This window comes from Aotus nancymaae, unplaced genomic scaffold (genome assembly GCF_030222135.1).
Source record: "Aotus nancymaae isolate 86718 unplaced genomic scaffold, 86718_ANA_hifiasm-v0.15.2.pri h1tg000009l, whole genome shotgun sequence".
NCBI lineage: Eukaryota > Metazoa > Chordata > Mammalia > Primates > Aotidae > Aotus > Aotus nancymaae.
The window spans coordinates 8,374,574-8,396,117 of NW_026988420.1; the positions used below are offsets into that span (position 1 = coordinate 8,374,574).

Consider the following 21,544-nt stretch of genomic DNA (forward strand, 5'->3'; position numbering starts at 1 on the left):
AGGGTAAGTACTGGCGTCCGGGCTCTGCGGGTCCCGGGGCGGGTTGTACCAGGGCTGTGGAGAGCGGGCCGGGGCGCCGGGCACCACGCATGCGCAGGGCCGGGAGCCTAGCTGGGCGCGCGACTGCAGTCCTCTGGGCGGACAGTCCGGGCCTCGGCCGGCGCCGGCTGCGGCCGCCCCCGCCCCAGCGCGGAGGCCAGGCTCACGCTAGTCCCTTCCTCGCCGCCCGGAACCCGGCAGCACGGCCAGACCCGCTGAGACCGCGACGCCGGCGTCGAGAGCGGCTGCGACGGCGGCTGCGACGGCCTTGGGAGCGCGTGAGGCTCCGGGTCGCGGCGGCGATTGGCCGGCCCCGGCGCCCGCTCCCAGAATGCAGCGCATGGCGCGTCATTGAAGAGAGACCATGATGGCGGCGGCGCTGGGGCCCCCAGAAGTGATCGCTCAGCTGGAGAACGCGGCTAAAGTTCTCATGGTGAGGACGCCGCGCCCCTCAGATCCCGGGATTCGCGGGCTCCCAGCTGGCCCTGCCACTCCAGGCCTTGCTGCCCACTGGGCTGGCGATCGGCAAGGGCCTCCAGGGAGTCTGGAAGTGGAGGAGGAGGTGGCGGTGGCGTGGCGCAGGATTCTTCATCCTACTTTCCTCCTGCAGTCGACCCCTCCTTCCAGGGGCTGTCCCCTTCCCCTGGCTGCTCAGCACCCCAGTCGGGCGTGGGAATATAGTGGTGTAGCAAAGAGAATTTCTTCACCTTACACCCTGCCCCGCAGACTGGGTCGCAGAGCAAGACGCGGGGAAGGAAGTTGGGGTTATCACCGCAGGGCTTCGGTAGGGCAAATTTGTGGGGCTGCGCGCCCCTGGGGAGTTGGTGTCGGGAGGGAATGGATGGCACAGCCGGGGTGTTGTTAGCAGCCCTTGTTTCTTGTGCGTTCGGATCCTCTAGCGCTTCCCTGACATGCAGCCACCTCTGGAGTAATTGCAGCCTGCAGCACGTGGAAGGGCCGGCAGTAGGGAGGGGAATCGTTGAGACCAAGGTCATTGGGGCAAAACTTGGTCCACTGCTAAGCTCCTTAAGTCGCCCGCGATTTGGAAAACTGAGTCTTGCTACTCTTAGACTTCATGCTTACACTACAATAAACAGTTTGATGAGGTTGTTTACTCAGGGAATTTGAGAAGGCCGAGTCAAAGGATAAAAGTGTTACATGCAGGGAGGAGAAGTAAGGATCAGCTACATTCAGTTACTCAGTACACTGTGTTTGTATTTGCTGGCTCAGCTTTGTTTTTGTAAATTATGACTTCGGTGTCTGGAGGTGTTTTTGGAAGGGAGGTTCATCTGATAGCTGGATTGATTCAGACTTTCTAAGAATTGTATGCATCCCGCACTGTTACCTTTTTGGACTTTTTTCCTTATGGTTCAGTGTTAGGGTGATTGAGCATCACATTTAAGAATATTTGAACTAATTCTAGCATAGTTTGTAGTTCTGATGTTTTACGCCAGGTATTTTTGTTTCTTCTGAAATCGAGAAGTCTTATAAAAGCAGGATTTACTTGCTTCATTGTAAATAAAGTTAATGTAGTACGTTTTGTCACAAAACAGACTAGCGAAGGTTTTCACACTTTTGCAAATTAAGTCCAGAAATAACTAGCTAGTATTCCCCTTAATACAAGATTCTTAAAATTCCCTGACATAGAGCGTTTCCTAAAATTGCTGAAATTTTCCTAGGAGTTAGAGGCTCTGTTTCTATTAGATTCTGGAAGGAGGAGGCCACCCAAAACATGGCTTTAGTTCTTACATTGATCAGGTAAAATCAGTGTCCTTCATCACTGGCTTAATACAAACTAGAATTTGTGCTTTCCAATATTTTCCCTCTTCCCTGGCAAAGCTACTTTAATCACCTATAAGGGGTAGGTGAGAAGAATAGTAATAGGTACTGTTTACTGAGTGCTAGATATTGGGCTTGATGCTTTACATACTTTACATATTTTATTAATCCTTGCAACAGCTTTACGAGGTTGAGAAATCGTTTAAGTGGCCTGGGTTACACAATTAGTAAGTAGCTGAATTAGGTCTTGAACTCAGTTCTGTCTGGCTCTAAAGCTGTGTGTCTTTTCACTCTACCCCATCTGTCATATGTTGTATAAATAATTTGTTTAAATGCTTTTTATCTTTCCAGAGGAGAGGAGTATTGAAAAAAATGTTGTGTTATTAAAAACAAAAAATTACAGCTGGGCAAAGTGGCTGACGCCTGTAATCCCAGCACTTTGGGAGGCTGAGGTGGGCGAATCACTTGAGATCAGGAGTCTAAGACCAGCCTGGCCAACACAGTGAAGCCCCGTCTCTACTAAAAATACAAAAACCAGCTGGGCGTGGTGGCGGGTGCCTGTAATCCCAGCTTCTGTGGAGGCGAAGACAGGAGAATTGCTTGAACCCGGGAGGTGGAGGTTGCAGTGAGCAGAGATCATGCCACTGCGCTTCAGTCTGGGTTATAGAGTGAGACTCCATCTCAAAAAAAAAAAGGAAATGACGTTTTTGAAAATTTCCACTTTACTATTCAGAAATTTGTTCCAAAGATGTGTAAGAGTAGCAGTTATTATATTATTTCTTAATATGAAAGCTATATTCCAAATTATTATTATTAATCGTAGCTACCATTTATTGAGTACATACTATGTTTGAGGTGCTATGCCAAGCACTTTACATATTTTATCTACAGTAACTCTCCTACTGGAGGTAATACTGAGGTAGGTATTATTACTTTCATTTTCTTTTTTTTCCATTTAGTACTGGAGGTGGTACTGAGGTAGGTATTATTGCTTTCATTTTCTTTTTTTTTTTTTTTTGAGACAGAGTCTCGCTTTGTCACCCAGGCTGCAGTGCAGTGTCATGATCTTGGCTCACCGAAACCTCCGCCTCCCGGGTACAAGCGAGTCTCCTGCCTCAGCCTCCCAAGTAGCTGGGACTACAGGTGTGTGCCACTACACCCAGCTAATTTTGTATTTTTAGTAGAGACAGGGTTTCACCATGTTGGTCAGGTTGGTCTCGAACTCCTGACCTTGTGATCTGCCTGCCTTGGCCTCCTAAAGTGCTGGGATTACAGGCTTGAGCCACCTCGCCCTGCTATTTTCATTTTCATTTTACAGGCTAAGGAACTCAAACATGAATGCTAAGTAATCTTCACAAATTTACATAGCAAGGGTTAGAGTAGAGACTCAAACTGTGGTTTGTCTGTTACCAGTCTGTGTTTATTTAAATAAATAAACAACTTCGCTCTTGTTGCCCAGGCTGGAGTGCAGTGGTGCAGTCTTGGCTCACTGCAACCTCTGCCTCCCGGGTTCAAGTAATTCTCCTGCCTAAGCCTCCCAAGTAGCTAGGATTACAGGCATGCACCACCATGCCTGGCTAATTTTTTAGATTTAGTAGAGATGGAGTTTCACCATGTTTTGTCAGGCTGGTCTCGAACTCCTGATCTCAGGTGATCCACCCGCCTCGGCCTCCCAAAGTGTTGAGAGAGATTACAGGCATGAGCCACCGCGCCTGGCCTGGTCTTTCTTAAGTTATAGGATAGTGGGATCAGAAAAGAGGTAAATTAATTAATCTAGGGCTAATTAAAAGCTGTTAATGCTCCTTCAATTATTTAGCATTAAAATGCATATTTTAAACAATGATTTTAGCATTTATCCATCTATGGGTCTGAATAAATCTTATTTATGGAAAATTGCTGTATTTTAACTGTTAATATGCTTTGAGATTCAAAATGCAATTAGTGATGTATTTTGTAATTATTTTTGCTTAATTTTTCTTTTTCTTTTCTTTTCTTTTCTTTTTTTTTTTTGAGACAGAGTTTCGCTCTTGTTGCCCAGGCTGGAGTGCAATGGCACAATCTCAGCTAACTGCAACCTCTGCCTCCCGGGTTCAAGTGATTCTCCTGCCTCAGCTTCCCAAATAGCTGAGATTACAAGCATGCGCCACCACACCCAGATACTTTTTGTATTTTTAGTAGAGACGGGGTTTCTCCATGTTGGTCAGGCTGGTCTCGAACTTCTGACCTCAGGTGATCCGCCTGCCTCAGCCTCCCAAAGTACTGGGATTACAGGCATGAGCCACTGCACCCAGCTTGCTTAATTTTTCATTAGGTAGCTCATATAGTTCTTTTATGGAAATCAACACAGAATTTTAGTACACAGAACAATCTTTTTTTTTTTTAAATTTTAAATTTTTATTTTTTGTTTTTTTTTCTTTTTTCTTTTTGCCTCACCATGTTACCGAACACAGAACAATCTTAAGAGATGTTTTAGTAGAGAAGTCTTAGGAAGTCTAGGATGAGTATCAGAAGGAAACTGTAACAAATTTTTTGGTGTAAACATACATTTTTAGTAATAGGGTCTACAGCTTTTATCAGCATCTCTGAGAGACTAGAGACCCTGAAAAATAAACTGAGTCTAAGCATTCTCCCTTCCATTCTACAGATGGGGAAACTGAGGTTCAAAGAGGTAGAAGTGACTTGCCCAAGGTAGGTCACAGAGCAAATTAATGATGTAAGTGATCCAGGCAGAGATCACCAGACTCCCCTTTCAGAACTTTTACTTTTTTTTTTTTTTTTAAATTGTTTATGCTCAACCATGTTGCTTCTCAGTCAACATATACTATAAATGTTACATTTTATTACTTGATGGAAAATGTCTAAATATGTTATATCTATATTGAATCCATTTAGTTTATTGGATAAACTGCCAAGTAAAGTAGTACAGTCATCCCTCGGTATCCATGAGAGATTAGTTCCAGGAGCCACCTCCACCCATGAACACTAACTGTGGATTGATACTGAAGTTTTTGAGACAAGGTCTCTGTTGCCCAAGCTGGAGTGTAGTGGCATGATCATAGCTCACTGCAGGCTTGAATGGCTAATTTTTAAAAAATATTTTTTTGTAGAGAGAGGAAATCACTATGTTGCCCAGGCTGGTCTTAAGTGATACTCTTGCCTTGGCCTCCTGAAGTGGGGTTATAGGCATAAGCTACTGTGCCTGGCTGAGTTCCTTATATGAAATGGTATGGTAATTGTGTATAACCTATACACATCTTCCTGTATACTAAAATGTAGAAGGGGTTTTGATTTTAGAGATAACATTATTAAAAAGTTTAGTGTTCTTATAGTATTGATGCCACATTCATTTGTGGTCCAAAGAGTGCTTTATTGTCTTGAATATTCTTGGTTTTGTTGCCCTGGCTTCATTAGGTTGTTTTGGATTGTCCTTAGTGATTGTGTGCAGTGATAACATAAGATAGTGCAGAGCACATATATTAACTGATACATTATAGAAATGTAATTTTCATATCTTGTTTTTTTTCTTTTGAGACACAGTCTTGCTCTGTTGCCCAGGCTAGAGTACAGTGGTACGATCTCGGCTCAACGCAACCTCCATCTCCTGGGTTCAAGCGATTCTCCTGCCTCAGCCTCCCGAGTAGCTGGGATTGCAGGTGCCTGACACCACGCCCAGCTAATTTTTGTATTTTTAGTAGAGATGGGATTTCACCATGTTGGTCAGGCTGGTCTCGAACTCCTGACCTCAGGTGATTGGCCCATTTTGGCCTCCCAAAATTCTGGGATTACAGGCATGAGCCACTGTGCCCAGCCCATATATTTGTTTTTAAACCAGGATGGATTTAGTAAGTGTAAATCCAACTTTAATAAATGAGATTCATGACTGGTTTTCATAGATTTTATTGTAGTGGAATTTGGTTAATATCTTCGAAAATACTTGCACATCTGTAGTCCTGTACAAAAATTCTTGTCTTACTTGATTTTCATCAGTTTTGTGAAGTAAATAGGATGAGATACTCCTAAACCTTATAAATGAGAAAACCTGGCCAGTCGTAGTGGCTCATGTCTGTAATCCCAGCACTTTGGGAGGTCAGGAGTTCGAGACCAGCTTGGCCAACATGGTGAAACCATGTCTCTACTAAAAATACAAAAATTAGCCGGGTGTGGTATCACATGCCTGTAATGTAATTCCAGCTACTTGAGAGGCTGAGGCCAGAGAATCACTTGAACCCAGGAGGTAGAGGTTGCAGTGAGCCGAGATCGTGCCATTGCATCCCAGCCTGGGCTACAGAGCAAGTCTCTGTCTCAAAAAAATAAATAAATAAATCCACGAGAAAGCCTGATATTCAGAGATGGTAAATGATTTGTCTGTTGTCATATAGCTAGTTTGGATCTGGAATCCAATCTCTGGCCATTGATTTGTTTCAGAACATTTCTTCAGCATATAGAAACACAGCATGTAAGGCACTATGCTGTATATGCTGAGGAGACAGAAAAAGCACCTTCTTTTTAAGGAGTACATAGTTTAGTGGAGAGAGGCAAAAATATTAGCAATTGTTGGTTGATAATGTTATAATAGAAGTAGGTACAAACATCTATCTCAGACTGAAATGGGGACTGAGAAAGGGCTTCTTGGAATAGGTTACCCTTAAGCTGAATCATGATAAGCGATGTCCATGGTAGAGAGAGATATTTTGGGGAAGATAGTTTGAGAAAATATAGTTTGGGGAAATACAGTGAGTTTGAGAAATATTTGAGCATTTATATAGTAGAGATTTCCTGAGCCCTTCAATGTATATGGTATACTGCTTTTATTTTTTTGTAACCACAGTATACATGTCATAAAAATGAAAATTTTAATTAACTGAATCCACTTTTCTTATTTGAAAGATGTATTATAGTGAGTATACATTTTTGGTTATTTCAACCCTGTCTTTTTATTTATTTATTTTTTGAGACGGAATCTCACCCTGTCACCCAGGCTGGAGTGCAATGGTGCAATCTCAGCTCACTGCATCCTCCGCCTCCTGGGTTCAAGTGATTCTCCTGCCTCAGCCTCCCGATTAGCTGGGACTACAGGCACATGCTACCACGCCTGGCTAATTTTTGTATTTTTAGTAGAGACGGGGTTTCGCTATGTTGGCCAGGCTGGTCTCGATCTTCTGAACTTGTGATCCGCCCACCTCAGCCTCCCAAAGTGCTGAGATTACAGGCGTGAGCCACCGTACCCGGCTTTATCCCTGTCTTTTAGTACCTGCAGTGGTACTAAATGTTAGAAAACTGGCACTAACAAAATTCTTTTTCTCAAAAAAAGCTAGTTAATGGGAACTTTATATTTCAAATTCAATTAAATGTGTATTTGCAGTTGGACTTGTGTCAAACTAATTGGAACATAGCCAGTGATCCAGAGAAGAAATGTGAAAAGACATTTGAAATCATTCATAGATACCTAAAAGGCAGTTAACAGCATTTTATGATTAAAAATATTGGATAAACTAGGAATTGACGGGAGTTCTTTTTTTTTTTTTTTTTTGTTTTTTTGAGACGGAGTTTCACTCTTGTTACCCAGGCTGGAGTGCAGTGGCACGATCTCGGCTCACCACAACCTCCGCCTCCTGGGTTCAGGCAATTCTCCTGCCTCAGCCTCCTGAGTAGCTGGGATTACAGGCACGCGCCACCATGCCCAGCTAATTTTTTGTATTAGTAGAGACGAAGTTTCACCATGTTGACCAGGATGGTCTCGATTTCTTGACCTCGTGATCCACCCGCCTTGGCCTCCCAAAGTGCTGGGATTACAGGCTTGAGCCACAGTGCCCGGTGGGAATTCTTAATATGATAACAAATAGTTATCTGAAACCATGTATTAAATGATGATATCCTCGGAAGTAAAACAGGGAGTCCTAATATAACTTATTTAACACCTTCTGGAGGGTCTAGCTGATACAATAATATTAAAAAAGGGAGTAAGTGCAGATATTAGAAAGCAAAGCCAAAAAAGGATTATTTGCAGGTGATATGACATTCTGGAAAAGACATGTAAGCAAAATAACTAAAAAACTGTTGGAACCACTGGTTGTTTGGAAAGATGACCATATATAGGATAAATAAACCAATTGCAAGATTTCCTTTATGCCAACAGTGATCAGCTTGAAATTAGAAAAAAGATCCCATTCTATTAGAAGGAAAAACTATAGAAATAAATTATAGGGTACTGATAAGAAACGTGCCACTTTTATGAAGAACATGACACAGCATATTTGCGGAATATAAAAGATTTGAATTAAATGAAGTCTGTGGTTCTTGGTCTGAAAGGTCAACCTGGTTAAGGTGGTAATTCCTCCCTCATTTATCTGTAAATTGAATATAATGTCAATCAAAATCTCTCTTTCCTCCTCACCCTTTTTTGAGGTGGAAGAAAAATTAATTGATTAGAAAATAGGCCAGACACGGTGGCTCGTGCCTATAATCCCAGCACTTTGGGAGGCCAAGGCTGGCAGATTACAGATCAGGAGATCAAGACCATCCTGGCCAACATGGTGAAACCCTGTCTCTACCAAAATGACAAAAAGTTAGCCAGGTGTGTTGGCACGTTCCTGAAGTCCCAGCTACTCAGGAGGCTGAAGCAGGGGAATAGCTTGAACCCAGGAGGTGGAGGTTGTGGTGGAAAAAAAGAAAGAAAAAAAAAAAAATATATATATATATATATATGTATATATATAATCTGGAAGTCTATGGGGGTTTGGGGACTTGATGTACCAACTTTTTTTTTTTGGCACAATCTCGGCTCACTGCAATGTCTGCCTCCCAGGTTCAAGTGATTCTCCTGCCTCAATCTCCTGAGTAGCTGGGATTACAGGCACACGCTAACACACCCAGCTAATTTTTGTATTTTTAGTAGAGACAGGGTTTCACCATGTGTTGGCCAGGCTGGTTTCAAACTTCTGATCCCAGGTGATCCGCCAACCTTGACCTTCCAAAGTGCTGGGATACAGGTGTGAGCCACTGTGCCCAGCCTATACTGAACTTCTAAGAATGTCTACATAGGCAATGAGATTGCAAATGGAAGGAGTGCTTAATACTTGTCAGATTTGTGGTTTTGATATTTGACTGGCAGCAGTGTGAAAAATCTTGTCTGTAGCTCCACATACTCTAAAGGCTGAGGCAGGAGAATTGCTTGAGTCCAGGAATTCAAGTCCAGCCTGGGCAACATAGCAAGACCCCATCTTTTTTTGTTTTTGGAGATGGACTCTTGCACTGTCACCCAGGCTGGAATGCAGTGGTGCGATCTCAGCTCACTGCAACCTCCCCCTGCCTGGTTCAAGCAATTCTCCTGCCTCATCCTCCCAAGTAGCTGGGACTACAGGTATATGCTGCCCTGCCCTGCTAATTTTTTGTATTTTAGTAGAGATTGGGTTTCACCATGTTGCCCAGGCTGGTTTTAAACTCCTGAGCTCAGGCAATCGGCCTGCTTTGGCCTCCCAAAGTGATAGGATTACAGGTGTGAGCCACTGTGCCTGTCCCAAGACCCCATCTTAAAAAAAAAAAAAATAGAGAAATAATAACTACCACCTCAGGGGGTTAGTGCAAAGATAAAATGATTTAACATACATTGAAAGAAAAGTGTTTAGTATAGTGCCTGGGGTATAGTAAGTGCTCTGTAAATGTTAGGTGCTATTTTGTACTTTAATGTATCAAGTAACATGGCATCAAATCAAGATAACTGTATAGTAAGCACTTGATAAATATATGAGTTAATTAGATTTCTTCTTGAGTAGTGCTAGCAGATAGAACTTTCTGTGCTGATGGAAGTGTTCTTTACCTGTTCTCTCCAGTATGGTAGCCACTAACCACATGTGTCTTGAGTACTTGTAACGGCTAGTGTAAGGGAGCCACTGTGGTAGTGGCTACTGTCTATGACACCACAAGTCTAGAGTGTGGCTGCTTGCTTTTTTTTTTTTTTTTTTTTTTTTTGAGACGGAGTTTTGCTCTTGTTGCCCAGGCTGGAGTGCAGTGGTGCGATCTCAGCTCACCACAACCTCTGCCTCCCAGGTTCAAGCAGTTCTGCCTCAGCCTCCTGACTAGCTGGGATTACATGCGCCACCATGCCTGGCTAATTTTGTATTTTTAGTAGAGACGGGAGTTTCTCTATGTTGGTCAGGCTGGTCTTGAATTCCCAACCTCAGGTGATCCGCCCTCCTTGGCTTCCCAAGTGCTGGGATTACAGGCATGAGCCACTACTCCTGGCCTGCTGTTTTTTTTTGTTGTTTTTTTTTTCGAGATGGGGTCTCACTCTGTTGCCCAGGCTGGAGTGCAGTGTCATAATCTTGGCTCATGGCAACCTCTGCCTCCCAGGCTCAAGCAGTCCTTCAGCCTCAGCCCCCTGAGTACCTGTGATCCCAGGTTCTTGGGAGGCTGAGGCAGGAGAATCGCTTGAACCTGGGAGGCGGAGGTTGCAGTGAGCTGAGATAGCGCCATTGCACTCCAGCCTGGGCAGCGAGAGTGAAACTCCATCTCAAAAAAAAAAGTGTCTTTTTGCCTTCCTCTTCTGATTTATCTTAAAATTGTGAATGTGAAATGTCTTTTGTCAGTTTTCTTCTCTTTGTCATTATGGTTGGGAAATGAAAATTTTCTAATTCTCAACAGTATTCAATGAAACCTTTCAAAAAAGACCACCAGGCCAGGTGCAGTGGCTCATGATTTTAATTGCAGTACTTTGAGAGGCTGAGGCAGGCAGATCACTTGAGCCCAGGATTTTGAGACTATCATGGGCAACATGGTGAAAACTGTATCTCTACAAAAAATTTTAAAAAATTATCCTTGCATACAGGTGCACACTTGTAGTCTCAGCTACCCAGGAAGCTGAGGTGGTAGCATCCATTGAGCCTGGGATGTCAAAGTTGCAGTGAGCTATGATCACAACACTGCACTCCAGCCTGAATGATAGAGCAAGACCCTGTCTCAAAACAAAAACAAAAACAAAACCCCCACCAGGTTTCTTTTATACTTTCTCAAAAGATCATGCTATAGTCTTAGGGCAATGTAGAAAACAAAAATTGAGGGTTGACTTACTTAGTTATTGCTTCTCCTTTCTAGATCACTTCATCATTCTTCCATTTTCTTGTTATTTTTGTTCTTTCTTTTTTTTTTTTTCTTTATTTTTTTGAGATGGAGTTTAGTTCTTGTTGCCCAGGCTGGAGTGCAGTGGCACAATCTCTGGTCACTGCAACCTCCACCTCCCAGGTTCAAGTGATTCTCCTGCCTCAGCCTCTTGAGTAGCTGGGATTACAGTCATGTGACACCAGGCCCAGCTGATTTTTGTATTTTTAGTAGAGAAGGAGGTTTTTCCATGTTGGCCAGGCTGGTCTCAAATTCCTGACCTCAAATGATTCACCCACCTTGGCCTCCCAGAGTTTTGGGATTACAGGTGTGAGCCACTGCACCCAGGCTAGTCTTTTCTTAGCGTAGGGAAAATTGGGACTAATTGGTGAGTTCTGATGAAATAATTCCAAAACGATGAAATAGCAAAATATTTCAAGATTTAGAAAAAATAAGATCACTAATACCCTGTTGTATATATTAAATTTATAAACGGGTTCAGTGGTCCCATAAAGTAGTTTCTCAAGCTGAATGAGGTTTATTTTTAAAAAGTAGGTCAGGTGTGGTAGCTCAGGCCTGTAATCCCAGCACTTGGGGAGGCCAAGGCAGGCAGATCTCATGAGGCCAGGAGTTCAAAACCAGCCTCACCAACATGGTAAAACCCTGTCTCTACTGAAAATACAAAAAATTAGCTGGGTGTGGTGGCGGGCACCTGTAATCCCAGCTACTTGAGAGGTGAAGACAGAATTGCTTGAACCCAGGAGGCGCAGGTTGCAGTGAGCCAAGATTGCACCACTGCACTCCAGCCTGGGAGACAGAGCAAGACTCTCTCAAAAAAAAAAAAGAAGCAAATTTTCTCTATTTTTTGGAATACCTCTGAGAAAAAAGAAAATCCGTGAAATATCAAATATTACAGATAGAACTACCAAAAAAAAAAAAAAACAAGAAAACATCAACAACTCTAAAAATTAAAAAAATTTGAGTCCAGTGGATTTTGTTATACTGACAGTTAAGGGAACGCCTGTATTGTACCAACATTAGTATGATGTTTGGTATGAGCTTTTCGTAAATTGTTTTTACGAAATTGTCAGGTTAGAGACCCTTCTGTCTGTTCCTATTTTGCCAAAAGTTTAGTTAAGGATCTTAATTTATTTAACTTGTTTCTGCATTTTAAAAATAATAACATGATCTCTCTCCTTTAATATGTTAATGTAGTGAGATATTATTTTGTATTTTTGTTTGTGACAGTGTCTTACTCTGTCACCCAGGCTGGAGTGCAGTGGCATAATCTCGGCTCACTGCAACCTCTGCCTCCTGTGTTCAAGTGATTCTCCCACCTCAGCCTCCCAAGTAGCCAGGACCACAGGTGTGTGCCACCATGCCTGGCTAACCATTTTTTTATTTTTGGTAGAGATGAGGTTTTGCCATGTTGCCCAGGCTGATCTCAAATGCCTCAGCTCAGGTGATTCACCAGCCTCGGCCTCTCAAAGTATTGGGATTACAGGCATGAGCAGCTACGCCTGGCCTTATTTATTTTCTAATGTTAACCTAGTTTTGCATTTCTGGGATCCCTAACTTGGTCACAGTTTATGTTATCTTTAATTTGGTTTATGAAATATCTTTTTATTAATATTTTTAAGTGACTCATAATTGCATATGTTTGCAGGGTACAATGTAACATATACACAAACACACACACACAACATGGAATGATTAAGTCAAGTTAACATATCCGTCATCTCCTTCTGTGAAATATCTTAAGATTTCTTCTTCTGTGTTCATGAGTAGGATTGACCTATAAATTTCTTTTCCTCAACTGTCCTCATCTGGTTTTGGTATTAGCATTATATAATGATATGCTAGTCTCCTAATATGGTGTGAAGAGTGTTCACTCTTTTGTAGTCTCTTGAAGAAATCTGTATAGGATTGGAGTTGCTGTATTTATCACTATAAATTTGTTTGTTATCCTTTCAATGTCTTTTTGTTTTCTGAGGCATCTATAGTTGCTTTCTTTTTTAATTCTTGCTTGTTTACATATTTGTGTTTTTCCTCTCCAATTTTATTAGTTATTCCAAGTAAACAACTTTTGGCTTTTTTTCAACAATTTCTGCTCTATATTATTTCCTTTGTTCTCTTTTCTTTGGGTAGTTTCTGCTTTCTGAGTTCTTAGGTTGGTTGCTTAGTTCTTTCGTTTCACATTCATTTTTATGTAAGCATTTAAGGCTAATTTTTCTCTAGTACTATATTTGTAAACTATAAGGATTTTTTTTTTTTTTTTGAGACAGAGTCTTGCTCTGTTGCCCAGGCTGGAGTGCAGTGGCTCGATTTCTTCAGTGATTCGCTGCACCCTCCTTATCTTGGGTTCAAGTGATTCTCCTGCCTCAGCCTCCCGTAGCTGGGATTACAGGCATGAGCCACCACTCCAGCTTATTTTTTGTATTTTTAGTAGAGACAAGATTTTACCATGTTGGCCAGGCTGGTCTTGAACTCCCAAACTCAGGTGATCCACCCACCTTAGCCTCCCAAAGTGCTGGGATTACAGGTGTGAGCCACTGGACCCAGCTTATGCTTTTTTTTTGTTTTTGTTTTTTTGAGTCAGAGTCTTGCTCTGTTGCCCAGGCTGGAGTGCAGTAGCTCCAGCTGAGATCATTCTCTGCTCACTGCCACCCCTGCCTCCCGGGTTCAAGTGATTCTCCTGCCTCAACCTCCTGAGCAGCTTGGATTACCAGTGCTCACCACCATGCCTAGCTAATTTTTGTATTTTTAGTAGATATGGGGTTTCACCATGTTGGTCAGGCTGGTCTCCAACTCCTGACCTCGTGATCTGCCTGCTCGGCCTCCCAAAGTGCTGGGATTACAGATATGAGCCACTGCGCCCAGCCTGGCCTGTGCATTTTCTGATTTCCATTGTGATGTCTTTTTTTCATCCTTGAATTTTTCTAGTTTTTGTTATTGTTATGTTAAATCAATTTTTTTACTTAATCACGTTTGGTCAGAGAATATGTCATGTACATACCAGTTATTTAAAATTTGTTTGGATATGCCTACGGCCTAGTGTTTTGTCAGTTTTTGTTCAGAAAGCGTTTGAAAAGAACGTGATATCCACTTAAAGTTGTAATGTGTTTATGGTATTAAATCAAACTCATTAGATTTTTTTTGTCTTCCTAACCTAACAGTTACTGAAAGTTACACGTTAATCTTCCACTCTAGTGGATTTGTTGGTAGTTCTGTCTTTTTGGTTTTTTGTTAGTTTGTTTGTTTTTGAGATGGAGTCTCCCTCTGTCACCCAGGCTGAAGTACAGTGGCACAATTTTGGCTCACTGCAACCTCTACCTCCCGGATTCGAGCAATAATCCTGCCTCAGCCTCCCAAGTAGCTGGGATTGCAGGTGCCTGCCACCATGTTCGGCTAATTGTTTTTTTTTTTTTTTTTTTTTTTTTGTATTTAGTAGCAACAGAGTTTTACCATGTTGGCCAGGCTTGTCTTGAACTCCTGACCTCAGGTGATCTGGCCTCCTCAGCTTCCCAAAGTGCTGGGATTACAGGGATGAGCTACCGCACCTGGCCCCCAATTTTCTTTTCAATGTGTCTAATCTGCCTTTTAATCTGCCTAGTGAGTTTTTAACGTATATTTTATTGAAGTATATTAACATACAAGAAAATTCACAAATCTCAGTTGTCCAGTTTGGTGATGATATGTGATTGTGTGTACCCCTGTAATTACCATCCAAATCAAACATAAGTCTATTGATATAGATATTTCTTTTATTATATTGCTCATAGAAGTTTTCTTGTGATATCTTGCTCCTTTTTAACAAAAATTATTGTAAAATTTGACATAAAATTTACCATTCATATTGTTGTGTAATTATCACCAAATTTTATCACTATCTCCAGAGCTTTTTCATTATCCCGAACTGGGACTATATTCCTGTTAAACAGCAGTGTCCCATTTCTTCCTCCCTTTAATCCCTGGTAACCATGATTCTACTTTCTATGAATTTGACTATTTTAGCTACCTCATATAACGGGGATCATACAGTATTTGTGCTTTTTTGTCTGGGTTATCTTACTTGGCGTAATATTTTCAAAGTTCATCCATGTTGTAATATATCTCAGTACTTCATTCCTTTGTTGTTGTTGTTGTTTTGAGGCAGGGTCTTGCTCTGTCACACAGGCTGGAGTGTAGTGGTGCAATCATGGCTTCTTGTAGCCTTCACCTCCCAGGCTCAAGCCATCTTCCCACTTCAGCCTGCCCAGTAGCTGGGACTACAGGTGCAAACCACCAGGGCTGGCTAGTTTTTGTAGAGATGAGGTTTTGCCATGTTTCCCAGGCTGGTCTGGAACCCCGGAATTTAAGCAATCCACCCGCCTCAGCCTCCCAAAATGCTGGGATTGTAGATGTGAGCCACTGTCTGCTATCACTTCATTGCTTTTTATTTCTGAATAATATTCCATTGTGTGAATATGCCATGTTTTGTTTATCCATTCATTTATTAATGAACCTTGGTACAGTCTATTAAACCCTTGCTTTCAGTTCTTTTGGATGTATAGCTGGAAGTAGAATTACTGGCTTATGTGATAATTTTATGTTCGATTTTTTGAGAAACTGCCATGCTATCTGCCCTAGTGGCTGTCCCTTTTTTTATTTGGCTGTACCATTTCTGCATTCCCACCAGCAGTGTACAGAGGTTCCAGTTTCTCCACAACCTCACCAACACTTGTTATTTTCTGATATGTCTGTTCTCATGGATGTGAGGTGATATCTTGCTGTTTTGATTCAGATTTTCCTAATGATTTGGTATGTTGGGCATCTTTTCATGTGCTTGGCTATTTGTATATCTTCTTTGGAGAAATGTCCATTAACCTCCTTTTTGTATTTTTTTGTCTTTAATTTTTTTTTTTTTTTTGAGCTGGAATGTCGCTCCTGTTGCCCAGGCTGGAGTGCAATGGCATGATCTTGGTTCGCCACAACCTTGCCTCCCTGATTCTCCTGCCTCAGCCTTCTGCGTAGCTGGGATTATAGGCATGTGCTACCATGCCCATCTAATTTTGTATTTGTTTAAGTTTCTTTTACACAGAGTCTCGCTTTGTTGTCAGGCTGGAATGCAGTGGCACGATCTCCGCTCACTGCAACCTCCGCCTCCTGGGTTCAAGTGATTCCCCTGCCTCAGCCTCCTAAGTAGCTGGGACTAGGCACATGCCACCACACCCAACTAATTTTTGTATTTTTAGTAGAGACGGGGTTTTACCATGTTGGCCAGGATGGTCTTGATCTCTTCACCTTGTGATCTGCCCGCCTCGGCCTCCCAAAGTGTGGGGATTACAGGCATGAGCCACCACCACGCCTGGCCCAAATTTTCTATTTTTAATAGAGATGGGGTTTCTCCATGTTGCTCAGGCTGGTCTCAAACTCCCCACCTCAGGTGATCTGCCTGCCTCAGCCTCCCAAAGTGCTGAGATTACAAGCGTGAGCCACTGTGCCCAGCCTTTTTTATTTTTTAATCAGGTTAATGGTTTTTTGTCTTCGAGTTGTAGTTCTTTATAGATTACAGATACTAACATTCTATCAGATAAATAAATGATTTATAGTATTTTCTCCCATTCTGTGGATTGCCTTTTCATTCTTTTGATAGTGTCATTTGATATACAAAAGTTTTTAATTTTGGTAAAGTCTCCTTTTTACATTTTTAGTTCTTTTAAATATTTTATATTCTGTTTCTTGTATTTCCAATATTTGTGAGTTTTGTTGGTCTGATTCTCTGATTCTTCAGTTTGTTGTTCTGTAAACTTGTAGAGGCTTATTTCCTCTTGTGTTTAGTGAAATTTATATATATTAACTCTTGGAAATGTTTATGAAAAACTTTGAAGCCTAGATTCCTCCAAGTGCCTAGGTACATAAACACAGGACTACTTTAATTTTATTGCCTGGAAGTTTTTTGGACCACATGGGTCCTGTTGTGATGGGCAAGAGACCCATTGTGGGCCTGCTTGGGGTTGTTCATTGTTTGAAGTAATTAGCCTCTTCCATCTGCTTGTCAAGGTCCAAACTGGCAAGTTAATTCTTCCCTCCCTTCTCCCTTCTTTTTCTCTTTCTTGGCCCCGCTCCTTCCTGGTTTGTTTTGTTTATTTTTTAAATAGTTTACCCTTGCGCTGAGGATCCCAGCTTTATATGGAGGGATATCTTGTTAGATCCCTACCTGAGATGGGCCCTGACTTTAATCTCCTGTCTTCTTTACCCTAGGCAGCTGTCAAAATGGAAGTTCAAGGTCACTAGAGATTGGCACATGTCTCCAGGGTAAACACATGAGTGTTTGCATTTATCTTTAGATCCCTGCTTTCGCTTCTATTTTAGCTTTTGATGATTCCTTAATTTCTTTTAAGCTCATTTATGCATTTAAAATTTTAAAGAAATTTTGTCCGCCGTTTATTTTATTTTAGCAGAAGAGTTGTTTAAGGTCAGCTGTACCATTGGGAATGGAAGGCTCACTTATTTAAGGAAATGCAAGGATTTAAGTGAATAGAAGAACACATAGAGTAATAAAAATTATACTCATGTGCCTACCTCCTAGATTAGCAAATGTTCAAATAGATGTTTCGCATATAATCTTTTAAAAATATATAAATATCACAGATATAATTGAAGCCCCCTTTGAGTCCCTGTAGACAGCATTCCCTGCCTCCTCCTCATTCTCCAACGGCCTCACAGTTGCTAATCCTTCCTTCCATGCCTTTATACTCTTTCCACAAATGTAAATAACATACTATTGAGTTTTTAAAATTTCATATAAATGGTATATTGTACCTGTCTTGTGATTTGCCATTTTCATTCAGGATAATTTTCAGGGGTTATCTAGGTTGGTAAATATATCTCTAGTTCAATTTTTAATGTCTTTACAAGCCACTGTATGACTACAGTGTATTCTCTTGTGGTGGAAATTTATTATTTATTTATTTATTTATTTTGAGACGGAGTCTCAATCTTGTCGCCCGGGCTGGAGTGCAGTGGCATGATCTCGGCTCACTGCAACCTCTGCCTCCCGGGTTCAAGCAATTCCCCTGCCTCAGCCTCAGTAGCTGGGATTACAGGCACATGACGTCACGCCCAGCTAATTTTTGTATTGTTAGTAGAGACGGGGTTTCACTCTCTTGGCCTTGATGGTCTCAATCTCTTGACCACGTGATCCACCCGCCTCAGCCTTCCAAAGTGCTGGGATTGCAGGCATAAGTCACTGTGCCCGGCCTTGGTGGAAATTTAAATTGTTACTTCTTGTTCCTTTTTTTTTTTTCTAATACAGTATTGTAGGAACATCTTTGTAGCCTTTGTATGTATGTGGGAGAGGGGAGAGATTCTCCAGGGAATAAATGCCTAGAAGGTGGTAGAAGTGGACCTTGCTGGTTGACACCTTCACCTTTTTCTGGATAAGTCTCAATTCTAAGTGGTTGTTCCATTTTATATTACCATTACCAGTTTATAATGGTAACCCAAACTTCACCAAACACTTTTTTTTTTTGAGATGGAGTCTGGCTCTGTCACCCAGTCTGGAGTGCAGTGGCAAAATCTTGGCTTCAAGTGATTCTCCCACCTCAGCTTCCCGTGTAGCTGGGACTGCAGGCTCGTGCCACCAGACCTGGCTACCTTTTGTATTTTTATAGAGATGGGGTTTTGCCATGTTGCCCAGACTGGTCTTGAGCTCCTGACATCAAGCCATCTACCTGCCTTGGCCTCCCAAAATGCTGGCGTGAGCTACCGAGCCCATCCCCAAACACTTGTTTTTGCACTTAATTTTTGTCCAGCCAATGAGTCAGAAATGATATTTCCTTGTTTTAATTTGCATTTCCATAGTGTTACTACTGAGGTTGAGTGTGTTGTCATGTTTATTTTCCATTTTTACTTTCTACTCTCAATTGTCTAGCCTATTGTTCATTGGCAGCTTTTCTTTTTTTTTTTTGAGACGGAGTCTTGCTGTGTTGCCAGGCTGGAGTGCAGTGGCATGATCTCGCCTGACTGCAACTTCCGCCTCCTGGGTTCAAGCAATTCTCCTGCTTCAGCCTCCCGAGTAGCTGGGATTATAGGCATCTGCCATCATGCTCAGCTTATTTTTATATTTTCAGTAGAGATGGCGTTTTACCACATTGGTCAGGCTGGTCTCGAACTCATGACCTCAGGTGATCCCCTGCCTCAGCCTCCCAAAGTGCTGGGATTACAGGCATGAGCCACCTTGCCTGGCCAAGAACAGAAATTTATTTGGCTCATGGTTCTGGAGGCTGGGAAGTCCAAGAGCATGATGCCAGCATCTGATGAGGGCCTTCTAACTGTGTTATCCTGTGGCAGAAGGACAAGTGAGCATAAGAGAGAGAGGGAGGGAGTAAGGGAGGAAGAGAGACAGAAAGAGGGCTGAATTTAACCTTTTATCAGGACCCCACTCTTGAGTTGATGGCATTAGTCTATTAATAAGGGCCAAACACTCATGACCTAATCACCTAATCATTGTCCCATCTCCCAATACTGTTAAAATGGCAATTAAATTTTAACATGGGTTTTGGTGAACAGATTCAAACCATAGCACCATATCTCTCTCAAAGATAAATAAGAAACCTAAGATAAGAAACCTAAACCTAAGATAAATAAGGATAACCTAAGAAATCCTTAAATGAGCTCTATAATATGACTTGAACACGTATTTTCTTTCCTAGTTTTGTAGCTTATTTCATATCTACCAGTAGTGCCTGGTTTTCAGTCTGACTTTAATATTCTCGCATTTTTTTGTGTGTTTTTTAATGGTCCTACAAATAATATGTATATTTAGCCAAGAATATTCAGATTTCTCTACTAGGTATCTGAAAGATAGTATTCTACCCAACTGTGTGTCCCCAGCCCAGTAATACTTAAGGAGGTTCAAAGCATGGGCTTTAACATCATACAGACTTAAGGTCAAATTCTGGTTATGATACTTGATAACTTTGTCATCTTGGGCGTGCAACACTATCTGAATCCTACTTTCTCCATATGTAAAAGGGGGGAAATAATTCCTACAGGGATGTTTGGGGTTTAAATGAGATGATGTATGTAAAGTATTTAGCACTCTGCCTGGCAAATAAGTAATAGACGTTGTTAATAGTAGTAAAAAAGTTAAAATTATTGCTGCCCAGGGAAAAGAAGAGTCTAAAGGTCCTGTAGAAAATTAGCTGGGCGTGCTGGTGTGTGCCTGTAGTCCCCAGTTACTCGAGGAGCTGAGGCATGAGAATCTCTTGAACCCGGGAGGCGGAGGTTGCAGCGAACTGAGATTGCGCCACTGCACTTCAGCCTGGGCAACAGAGTGAGAATCTGTTTCAAAACAAAACAAAAAAGGTCCTGTAGGATTTGACAATTGGCATTCCTGACTTTTTTGAGGAAAGGATTAGTAACATGATGGAGGAAGAAGCCAGAATGAATCAGTGCAGGCAGAAATTACAGACTCGATGAATTATTATGTGACTGTTTAGTGCCTGTCTTTCCTAATAGAATTCCGTAAGGGCAGGGCTTTTTCCCTTTAGCATCCCTAGTTTCTGGTATGGTGCTTGGCATATAGTCAGCCCTTATAAATACTCTTTGAATAGAGAGAGATGAAGAAGGAACTGAGGCTTTATGTGAGAGAGGAGGACGTAGATTTAAGAGACAGTTATGGTGTTAGTAAATAATTTAGGTGTTAGTAAATGATCTTTAGAGTTCTAATTTTGGATGCCTCTAGAACACTGATGGTGTTCTCCAGGAGGTTTTGTGAACTGAAGGTAACTGAGCTGGGCTAGAGGCTCACGCTGCAGTTTGGGGCTAGAAACCCTAGTCAATTGAGCTAGGAATTTGTGAGCTCCAGCTCTGGAAACATCTCAGTTTTTTCCCATCCTTGTTTTTATTTTCCTGAAGATCCTTGGGATGGTCTTGGCTCTCTATTACCACCTCCTATTGGTTTCAAACCTTTGAGGTCACAGTGAACTATGATCATGCCACTGCACTCCACTCTGGGTGACAGAGTAACACCCTGTCTTAAAAAGCAAAACAAAAAGACTGAGTATGGTGGCTCATGCCTGTAATCCCGGCACTTTGGGAGGCCAAGGTGGAGGTCGCAGTGAGCTGAGATCATGCCACTGCATTCCATCGTGGGAGACAGAGTAAGACTCCGTCTCCAAAAAAAAAAAGAAAATCAAAAAACAAAACCCCCACAAACTCATCTTGTTGAACTTAGAGAAGGTGCTGGGAATAAAAAATTTGAAAATTGGCTGGGCATGATGGCTTCCACCTGTAATCCTAGCACTTTGGGAGGCCAAGGCAGGCAGATCACTGAAGAACAGGAGTTGGAGGGCAGGTTGGGCAGCATAGTGAGATCCTGTCTCTACAAAAAAATACAAAAATTAGCTGGGCTTGGTAGCATGTGCCTATAGTCCCGGCTACTAAGGAGGCTGAGGCAGAAGGATCACTAGAGCCCTGGAGGTTGAGGCTGCAGTGAGTCATGATCATGCTACTGTATTCCAGTCTGGGCAACAGAGCAGGTCTCGAAAACAGACAAAAAACCCAAAAAGCAGACAAACAAAATAATTTGAAAATGGAAAGACAAAAATACCTACTTCTAGAATATAGTTAGCTGTTCAGTTTTTTG

General features: G+C 41.9%; 1 protein-coding gene across 4 annotated transcripts in view; it reads left to right on the top strand.

The window, feature by feature from the left end:
* The first annotated feature begins 383 nt into the window (after positions 1–383).
* The window catches only part of XPO4 (exportin 4), a 113,411-nt gene continuing 92,250 nt past the window's right edge, over positions 384–21,544 (top strand). For 3 of the 4 annotated variants that reach the window (XM_021664907.2, XM_064373540.1, XM_064373538.1), the window contains exon 1: positions 384–472. In XM_021664907.2, coding sequence (XP_021520582.2) covers positions 404–472 — 69 coding nt within the window. In that variant the 5' untranslated portion in view covers positions 384–403. Of the gene's footprint in view, positions 473–4,292; positions 4,507–21,544 lie in introns of those variants that run through there. The other variant, XM_064373537.1, reaches the window with a different exon arrangement.